Source organism: Larimichthys crocea, chromosome XVIII (genome assembly GCF_000972845.2).
Source record: "Larimichthys crocea isolate SSNF chromosome XVIII, L_crocea_2.0, whole genome shotgun sequence".
Classification (NCBI taxonomy): Eukaryota; Metazoa; Chordata; class Actinopteri; family Sciaenidae; genus Larimichthys; species Larimichthys crocea.
Genome location: NC_040028.1, coordinates 14218014 through 14228140, shown reverse-complemented (window position 1 = coordinate 14228140; position 10127 = coordinate 14218014). Strand labels below are relative to the sequence as shown.

Sequence of the window (10127 nt, the reverse complement as noted above, 5' to 3'; positions counted from 1 at the left end):
TGGTCTCTATAGCTAATTTCTCCATTCATGACAACTGTACTGAGGGTGATTTTTTATAGAACTCACCTGGTCAAATTATATTAAGGCTTAAAGTATATAAACTCTTATAAGAGCGGGGACGCTTTGATTGACCATTTACGGATGACTTGTTTGAGCACCCAGAAGTTATTTGGCTCACCTCAGGTCCACTGACAATCTTTGCTGATTTTTAGATTAGCCAGGAGGCAGACAAGGCAGGACTGCTACGTGGTCAGAAGCCAGAGCCACAGAGATTTTGAGCTTCAGAAACCTGTGGGTGAGATTATGCATATGCTGTCCGTTCTTTATACTATACTATTTTTTTATTCATTCATTATACTGCCTGTTTCTGTGGCCTTGAATCTGTTTTACATTTAGACTTTTCTTGATCTTCTTTTGGGTCCACTGCTCTGTAAAGCACTTTGTACACTCTGTTTTTTAAAGGTGCTATATATAAGTCATTATTATATTGTATTTAATTTGCTATTTTATTAATTTTTTTCTATTTAAGTATATAATTACTATATATTCCTTATTTATTATTTTTTTTTATACACCTTGTGTATTGTGAGCTGCTGTAACAAGTGAATTTCCTTAATTTAAAGTTTATTTTATCCTAACATACACGTTGCCACAAATTATTTTCAGTATTTTGAGAATGATTTTATATTAAAATAATAAACACTTCATGCATCATGCAGGTAACACTTACAGTGTGTGTTTACGGGGTGTTGTTGTCGGTTTGTGCTGCCCTCTTTCGGTAAGTGAGGGGCTTAAAAACTTGACAGAGTGCGCATGCTCAGACACTCTGCAGAGTTGATCTGTGCAGAGTGTGCAGAGTGTGACTTCACCTTCAGCCATCTTAACCATGTTGGGTGCTGTGGGACGGTGCTGCAGCGGGGCTCTGCAGGCTTTTAAGCCTGGGATCAGCTCCCTGAAGACAATCAGCGGGAGGCATGCGGCTCTTTCTTCCAGTGAGTGAACATAATGTTTAAACATGAGCTAATTTACCAGCTTTGTGCGTCCTCTGGTTTGTGTTTAACGCTAATGTAGCTCCGTGGGACAGGCCTCAAGTTGACCATGAAGTTCCTCCATTCATTTTTTGATGCATTTATTATTGGGTTAAAGCAGCTTAAGTCAGGGATTAGTATCTGTTTGGTCATATTGTATCTTCAGTCAGATGGTGCAGCTTCAGTCTTGTGTTGGTTTACTGTCTCCAGTCAATGACCTCTGCAAGCAACTCAGTGCAAGTCAATGTTTGACACTGAACTTCTCAGCCTGAGTTTAAATATCTGGGTAATGCTATCCTGAAGCACCAAAATGTAGACATATATTTAAAGTTTGCACACATATCACATGCCAAACTTTATATATACTCTGTGCAAAGATTTAATATGTTGTCATGAATGTCCCTTTTCTGTCTTTGCCCTCTCAGGCAGGGGTTATGCTGCCCCAGCTGCTCAGGCAGCACTGGCCAACGGCCGCATTGTGGCTGTGATCGGTGCCGTGGTGGATGTCCAGTTCGATGAAGGCCTGCCTCCCATTCTCAATGCGCTGGAGGTGGCTGGCCGCGAGAGCAGGCTGGTGCTCGAGGTGGCACAGCATCTGGGTGAGTGTGCCGAGCTGTGATACGTACTGGTGGTGTTGAGACGTCTCGCTCTTGCAGGTCTGAAATTTAAACTCTGTGTGTCTTCAGGTGAAAACACAGTCAGGACGATTGCCATGGATGGCACAGAGGGTCTGGTTCGTGGGCAGAAGGTTTTGGACACTGGAGCCCCCATCAGGATCCCTGTGGGCCCGGAGACCTTGGGCAGGATCATGAATGTCATTGGAGAGCCCATTGATGAGAGGGGTCCAATTAGCACCAAACAGTAAGTGTTGGGGAGATGATCGTGATGCTGGAGTTATTTTAGATTTTTATTGTCTCCTAAAAGTTTGAGAACTATTTATTCAAACGTCATCTTTATTCGTTAAACTCTTATCTTGCAGAACGGCTCCTATTCACGCTGAAGCCCCTGAGTTCACAGACATGAGTGTGGAGCAGGAGATCCTGGTAACTGGCATCAAAGTAGTAGATCTGCTGGCACCCTACGCAAAGGGTGGAAAGATCGGTTAGTTGATCATCTGACACCCTAGATTTTTTTTTTTCACATTTTCATACGTGCATATCGTAATAATTGATAACTGTTCATGTTCCTTCAGGTCTGTTTGGCGGTGCGGGTGTTGGTAAGACTGTGCTGATTATGGAGCTGATCAACAATGTGGCCAAGGCTCACGGTGGTTACTCCGTGTTCGCTGGAGTGGGAGAACGAACCCGTGAAGGAAATGACTTGTACCATGAAATGATTGAGTCTGGTGTCATTAACCTGAAGGACACCACCTCAAAGGTGAGTTACATTTATTTTGTTAAAATGCCATTTGGCTTTTCTGAGTCGGTTTTAACACTTGCTAACCTCTCTGGTTGATTCTCGTCTTCATGTTTCCAGGTAGCACTGGTGTACGGTCAAATGAACGAGCCCCCAGGTGCCCGTGCCAGAGTTGCTCTTACCGGTCTGACTGTTGCAGAATACTTCCGTGATCAGGAGGGACAGGACGTACTTCTTTTTATTGACAACATCTTTAGGTTCACCCAGGCTGGCTCAGAGGTACATTTTCAATATTTACCAGACAAAAAAAAAAACACTTCATGCTTAGATTGAGTCTAAATATTTGTGTCCTTGTCCTTCAGGTGTCTGCGTTGTTGGGTCGTATCCCCTCTGCTGTGGGTTACCAGCCTACCTTGGCCACTGATATGGGCACAATGCAGGAGAGAATTACCACCACCAAGAAGGGCTCCATCACCTCAGTACAAGTAAGACAACCCAAGATGCTATAACCACGTGTCGGCAACTTCTCCTGTTTTCCAGATTATTCATACAAAAATCTTTTTTCAGGCTATCTACGTGCCTGCTGATGACTTGACTGACCCTGCTCCTGCCACAACTTTTGCTCACTTGGACGCAACAACTGTGCTGTCCCGTGCTATTGCTGAGCTTGGTATCTATCCCGCTGTGGACCCACTGGACTCCACCTCCCGTATCATGGACCCCAACATTGTTGGTGCTGAACACTACGATGTTGCTCGTGGTGTGCAGAAAATTCTTCAGGCAAGCCTCATGTTTAAATCAACCATAACCGCAAAACAAACTATGAATTAAAACCTTGTCTAACAATGTAAATTTCTTTTTTTTAGGACTACAAATCATTGCAGGATATCATTGCTATCCTGGGTATGGATGAGCTGTCTGAGGAAGATAAGCTGACTGTTGCTCGTGCTCGTAAGATCCAGCGTTTCTTGTCGCAGCCCTTCCAGGTAGCAGAAGTCTTTACTGGCCACTTGGGGAAACTGGTGCCACTTAAGGAAACAATCAAAGGCTTCCAGAGCATTCTCGGAGGTACAGTGCAGTGCCAAGATTCAAGTATTTCTCAAATGGGATGAAGTTAATGGACGTTTGATGTTAATGGTTATTCTCTTCTCTCTTCAAGGTGAATATGACGCCCTGCCGGAGCAGGCTTTCTACATGGTGGGTCCCATAGAAGAAGTAGTCCAAAAGGCTGAGAAACTGGCAGAGGAGCATTCTTAAGTGATGCATCTGTAAGGTTTTATCAGATAAACATTTGTACAGTATAATTTCTTTTTGAGGAAACCTCTGACATGTCATGCTAAGTATGTTGTGTTGTGGATCCATTTCTCTGGAAAAGTGAAGATAAAATAATAAAAAATAAAAACGTTGTAATATATACTTTTTGTGTCCTTTTTTTTTTAAAATTTTTTTTATTGCTGGCACTGTCAGTGAGCAAACTGTCAGTTATTTGCTTTAATGAAACCGATCCAATAATACTGAAGTTTAGCCTGTCATGTGGCGAAGTGTCTTGTTTAACTCCCTTTCTTGTATAAGGAGGTCTGTGCTGTGCTCTTTGTAAGCTTCAAAATCCTGTAAAATGACAGAAGAAAATATGTTCATGTTCTCAGCCCTTTGTAGGCCATTACACTTTTCAATACTGCAGATTTGAACACACCTTTTTGAACTGTGCATATCTCATTGTGGATTCATCGAGAGCAGACTGCATATACTTCACTTTTAAGTCTGCGTTCACAGCTTCTGCTTCACGTTCAAATCTGAGGCAGAGTTGGGGACAAATGTGAAAACTGCTGTTAGACTTAAGGATTTTTCTTAAAGCAGTACTGTGCTGCTGTCGATGCACACCTCACCTTTCCTGTGCTTCAACTCTGGCTTTTTTCTCTTCTTTCCACTTTGACTCCAGCTGCTGGATTTCTTCTTGTTTCTCCTGTGTGGAAATGTGTGTGTGTGTGTGTACATGAAGTGATAATTCATCTGTGCAGAGCTGCGATTCAGTCAGGAGAACAAATAATCACCTGTATTACTTTCCCTCTTTCCATAGATAGATACAATAATTTGTCCTTCTCTTTGGTGAGGCATTTTATGCTTTCTCTCATGTTGACTTCCTTCAAAGCCTGCTCCTCTTCAGCCTTTTGTAGCTTCAGCTTAAGGTCTGTTTGATTTTAAAAAAGGCCACGTTTACAAGTGCTTGTAATTTATAGTGCTTTATATATCGATAACACATTGACTACCCACCTTTGCACATCTCTACAGCTTCTCTGTGCTGTTGCTGAGCATCATGTAATTGATCGAGTAGCGACACCTCCTTGCCTTGATGCTCAGTTGCTTGTTCCTTGAGTTTTGTCTCGCATGCAGATAATTTCTCCCTTAAACATAGATTACAGCGTTAGAATCAACGACGAATCAACTAATTCGTTTAGACTTAAAAAAAGTTTCCAGGAGTCTTCAAATTGCTTGCTTGTGCGAGCAACAGTCCAAACTACAAATAACATAGAAACAAACAACTAATCGGCACACTTTAAAAGCTGGTACCAGTGAATGTTTGGTTGTTTTATTAAATAAATAACTTGTTAAGATGTAAAGATTACCAAAAATCTATCTCACCGATAGTCATTTTCCTTGTTTGTGTATTTTTCCGTCAGCTCTTTGATTTCTTTCAACATTTTTTCAACCAACACTTCTTTATCTTGTAATTTTTGGGAGAAAAGTGTTTCATTTTCTGACTGCAGCTGTTTGTTTTCCAACTTTAACTGGATATTTTGATTTTTGTGCTCGTCCATGAAAGCGGTCATCGCTTCATAGTTGGCAACCAAATCCATAAATCTCTTCTTTAAGAGCTCTGTTTTCCTTCTTTCATCGTCCAGTTCTTTCTGGTAGTCTGTTACTCGACCCTCCTTCTCTATATTGATTTTTTGCAGGACTTGACATCGGAGCAGCAGCTCGTCTGCTCTCTGTTTCAGGATGCAGATCAGACTTGACTGTTCATCTATCCTGGACCGCAGCGTCTCAGTTTTTTCCTCCGCAGAGAGGCTTTGAAGTTTCTCTAGTGCCTTCTGAATACTGTCCACATGCTGTGAACAAAGGAAAAAGTAATGTTAAAACCTAACAGACAGGCAGCTTCCTAAAGTTATGTTGTGTTAGACAAGAACCTGACTGACATTTTACAACTGAAAAATCAGCTAGGAAATGCTCTCTGGTTGTAATAGTTCCTGAAAAATTATTGTCTTTTCTGTACTCAAAATTGCACACAGTTTTATTTATTTATTGTTTTAATTATAGTTTTATTTATATACTGTCTACTAAAGAACTATTCAGATATTTAAATGTATCAATAACATAATCGAATTGAGTAATTTAAATAAAAAAATTGGCTCCTTTAAATACGTAAATATTATCAGCTAAATATATTTTCAGTGTAGTAAATATCAATAGCAAAAGTACTTATTATGGAGGCAGAATGGTCCATGTCATTGGTACACTTTTATAGCTATATCCTTGGATTATTTTTAAATTTATGATGTATTTATGTGTAAGCTGGTCAAATTGGAGCTACTTTTACTAATTTATATCGCATACAAGTGAGGGATTTTATTTATTTAGCTAACTATACTCTATACTGTTTTATATCTAAAACATTGTCTGGTAAAGCTTCACAATGTGATCCAATACAACAACCATGCCATAAATTCTACCATTACTAATTATGTTTCAGTTTCAGTGAGAGGGCCATAATATTAGAAACGCACCTATATAGTGTAATTATAGTTAATAGTTAAATAACACTACTTTATAATATAATAAACTATAAATGTAAGTGAAGCAGTAGGTACTTGCACAACAGTTGCTTCTCAAATAGTATAATTTTTTTTCATTCCATCACTGAACACAAACAATGTAAAGTTACACTGTTACAAGTTATATAAGCAAAATAATGAAAATATATTTAAAAATCATGTAGAAAATCAGAGAAATTTACATTGTTACACATTTTTGGCGCGAGCACAGTAACGTCAACGGTTGCAACGGACTAACGGTTAACGGCTAACGGTTGCTAGTTCACTTAAGTTTATTTTTTTTAAAGTAATTTGAATATCACTCGTATGAAATAGAAGATAAAAAGAAGATAAAAGATCATTTTAAAGTTGGGCAAGTAATTAACTTTTAAAATCTGAAGTATATGCCACAGACTGTCTAAAACTAGCCAGTTAACGGCGCTAGTTTGACAGTTGGAGTAAGGTACGCGGACTCATCAACAACGTAATACAATGGATAACTTGTACGTACCTCCGTCATGTTGCCCTCCACCTTAAAGAAGTTGTCTGTATTTCTCTGTGGAGTTGCCATGATGAGTAAAATTTTTAAATAATAAAAAAAAACACAGTCAAGGTTCAGTCCCACATTTGGTGGAAAGCATCTCAAAGTTTTAGTTGCTCAGTCGCTAATGGCAACCACCGTTGGTCTGTCCTCTCCTTTGATTTAGTACCGGCAGCCACCCGGCAGGTGGAAGGCTGCTTCCCCCGAGCTCGACCGCATGGTGGCGGCGTTGGGCTTCTGATCAGCCCGCTGGCAGTGTGGAGGTATGGACCTAAAAAAAAAAAAAAGTAGTAATTTCTTATATCGTTTAAAACTTATTTCAGTGGTTCATTTTGAATTATAAAGGTTTATTATGTGTTTTTTTTGTCGCTGTTCATGTTGAGATATTTATTTGATTCATACGTCATGTGTCTAATCTGAGGGGAAATATTAATATTCCCACGATACCTAAAGTTTACCTAAAAATGTGGGATAATTTAAGGCATTTCTAACCTATTTTTTTTTTTTTTTTGCATTGGTTTATTATGTAAAACTGTGAAAAATGACCTGCAAGCTTGATGTGGGGAAAACATGCAACAATGGTGCACGGTCGGACCCGAACCAAACATTGTTTACGTGACTCGCCTGGGCTTTCAAGACACTCTAATTTAAAGCCTTTAGTAGTTTTCTATTTTTTTTAAATTATTCCTATCATAATTTTTCTGATTTACACCCCGTTATTTCCCACATAAACAGTGATAAAAGCCCGCAGAGTGAAAACAAATCACTGCCACTCAGGACAAGTCGGACCTGCATGGTATTATGCAGATTCCAGGGCCAGAGGGATTTATCCGGAGGGCCGAGGCTGGCTTGGGGGAGCGGCTGTCCTGGCCTTTGTGCACGCCCCTTTTCATCAACTAGCGGGCCAAGAAAGACAGACACAAGAAAGCAACAGCATCCCAGCCCCAGTCCTTACACAGCTCCTCCATCTGCACAGCTGAGCTGGACGGACCAGCCAGAATGTGGAGAGCAGTGCTACTTAAACTCTTTCTCGTCTTCATATGCTGTGTTAGATGGTGCCACTCTGAAGGTAAGAAGTGTGATTTTTGTCCACCCCCCCCTCCTTTTTTTTTTTATTACATTTTTTTTTGTTCACACAGGTTGTCAGCTGAATGAATCATTGAGGACCCTGCAGCAGCAGCAGCAGCAGCAGAGTTGTACTAGTGATTCACCCTGTGCACTTGTTGCTCATCAAAACACACTAGTTATTAAGCTTAGGAAGAGAGATTGGGTTGTTGCTGAATTTAAATGCTTTCTTTAGCATAGGCAAGAACAGAAACAGTTTTGATGGGAATCAAAGCGGATACATCTACTAAACACATAGAAATGACCTTGTTGATGATTCAGAAAAGCAATTGTTATAATGCAGTTTTGATGAGGCCACCAGGTTAAGTAATTCTGGCTCTAGAGCTAAATGTTTTACCACATAGTATTGCGTTAAAGGTTGAGCACAAAGCCTTCCTCAGACAGATTGGAAGTTCTCTTGAGGAACTTTTGCCTGAGCTTTACTGTTGCTAGGTAACAGAAAAGAGCATGTGACTTACAGACAGTCTGTGAGGACTGAGAGCCACTGGTACAAATCTCATTCAGTGGAGCAGATTTTACGGCGCAAAACCCACTGATTCAAACTCGAATCCAGCTCGAGGAAGAACTTTATTTTCTAAATGCACGACGGAGACAGACGGAAACGCTCAGATACTGCTCTTTATACATGACAGCCGTATGTTTGTCTCATGTGTTTGTAGCCCGGCTAGATCCTACTTCTCAAATTGTAATCTGCTTTCTTTTTGCTCAACCCTTAGTATGTAAGCTCCTTAGTGTGAATCAAGCAACTAATTACACTGCAGCTGCTGCAGAATGGAACCATTTCTACCTAAGGGCCAGTTTGAAGTGAAGGAAAGAAAAAAACTGTACCAAGAGGAAGGTCACGGCCACAGCTTTCTTATTCATTTTTATGAAATATCATGGACATATTTTCTAGACACACAAAAACAGAAAAAAGTAGTCTGTCCATGCCAAAAAGACAATATAACAGTGTTGACACTAAGGCTGTAGCATTCAGAAAATCCACTTGCCATTTCCTTTGAATTACAGCAGTCACCGTACTTGTAGCTGAGATTTGCTGATGACAACTGAGGTGTACAAAATGATGACTTGACTAAAACCGCAGACTCTGGGTAGACTTTGTCAGCAAGTTGTCACGTTGATCATTGGCTTGGATTTGTTGTGATTAACAGACAGTGATGTGGACTGCTTGAATAAAACCGTGGTCATTTATTTAACTTGTTATACCAGTTTAATTCCTCAAGGCTATCTGGTGGTGTGTGAGTCAGACTGAAAGATGTGTCACTTAATCATATACCCGGAAAGATTAGCAATGGCTTATTTGTGTAGTTTTACTGTGAGGTGACAGGGTACTTTCCATAATCTCTGCCTGATTGTCCTCAAAAATCCTTTAGTTTGATAATTGTTTCTTCCGTGACCTCTTGTAACACATTATCCAGGCTGTGGGGTCGAGTGCTTACACTGGCATTAATAGCTAATGTGACTGATTTGTTAACTATCGTCTGTCATTTTTGCTGTTCCAGACATGTTTTGGCAGTAAATACAGCTGTTTTCTCCATTAATTATTGGCCAGTGAAATCTTAATAACCTATTAAGTGCACAGTAAGAACTCTTATGGTGTTACCTATTAAGTTTTTATTATTGTGAAGCAGAATACATGTTTATTAAAGTAACTGCAGTCTGGTAGTATTTGTTTCAAGTGCTGGGCTAGACTGTCTTGAGTTGATCAAAGCTATATTTAGTGTGAGTCTGTAACGACATTGTTAAAATGTCTTCTGTTATGTTTCTGTAACTCTCCTAGACGCAAACTTGGCCAGCACGTGCAAGTTAAACCTCACGCATGCTGGCTTCTTTCCGGTGTAGAAGCCTAAATCCTTGTGGAACAGTTACACTGTGTTAGAAACAGGAACACGGTTGGCACAAACGTAGAGCAAATCCTTTCTTTTCCTGCAGCTCCCTCAGTCTAGGTTACAGACACTGAGGATGGAGTTTAGCCTCTAGTAAAATGTAAGCGCAGACTCACTGTACAGAGAAAAAATAAGTTGTCCAGTGGCTCACTGCATTGTGACAGCTTAATTTATGGTTCTTTTTACTCGAGCATGTACCAAAAAATCATGTTGAATATTCCTCAATTCTAACCAGACCAAGGCTTTATTCCTCACTCCATTTATTCCTCCCTTTTGCTCCCATGCTATTGCCAAAGCCCTTTTGGTTTTTCACTGTTTTGTGTGTAGCAGTAAGAGCCAAAGTCACTTGTTTGGCAATTGACTGCATTCTGCTGCATTGATT

The 10127-nt window shown here is 40.1% G+C and overlaps 3 protein-coding genes across 3 annotated transcripts in view; 2 read left to right on the top strand and 1 right to left on the bottom strand.

The window, feature by feature from the left end:
• Positions 1-824: 824 nt before the first annotated feature.
• LOC104931038 (ATP synthase subunit beta, mitochondrial) lies at positions 825-3798 on the top strand. Its single transcript, XM_010745957.3, has 10 exons — positions 825-992; positions 1454-1627; positions 1715-1889; positions 2008-2129; positions 2221-2405; positions 2505-2663; positions 2747-2869; positions 2952-3164; positions 3251-3452; positions 3544-3798. The coding sequence occupies exons 1-10, from the start codon at positions 887-889 to the stop codon at positions 3639-3641; spliced, it is 1557 nt and encodes a 518-aa protein (XP_010744259.3). The 5' UTR covers positions 825-886; the 3' UTR covers positions 3642-3798.
• Positions 3799-3826: 28 nt separating this feature from the next.
• zgc:172182 (coiled-coil domain-containing protein 89) lies at positions 3827-6881 on the bottom strand. The gene is made up of 7 exons (XM_010745958.3): positions 6705-6881; positions 5025-5491; positions 4656-4786; positions 4436-4572; positions 4271-4347; positions 4078-4177; positions 3827-3992 (listed from the first exon to the last, which is right to left on the bottom strand). The coding sequence occupies exons 1-7, from the start codon at positions 6762-6764 to the stop codon at positions 3906-3908; spliced, it is 1059 nt and encodes a 352-aa protein (XP_010744260.3). The 5' UTR covers positions 6765-6881; the 3' UTR covers positions 3827-3905.
• Positions 6456-10127, top strand: part of lrp2a (low density lipoprotein receptor-related protein 2a) — a 44863-nt gene continuing 41191 nt past the window's right edge. The window contains exons 1-3 of the mRNA XM_027290913.1: positions 6456-6696; positions 6901-6997; positions 7470-7803. Coding sequence (XP_027146714.1) covers positions 7734-7803 — 70 coding nt within the window. The 5' untranslated portion in view covers positions 6456-6696; positions 6901-6997; positions 7470-7733. The remainder of the gene's footprint in view (positions 6697-6900; positions 6998-7469; positions 7804-10127) is intronic.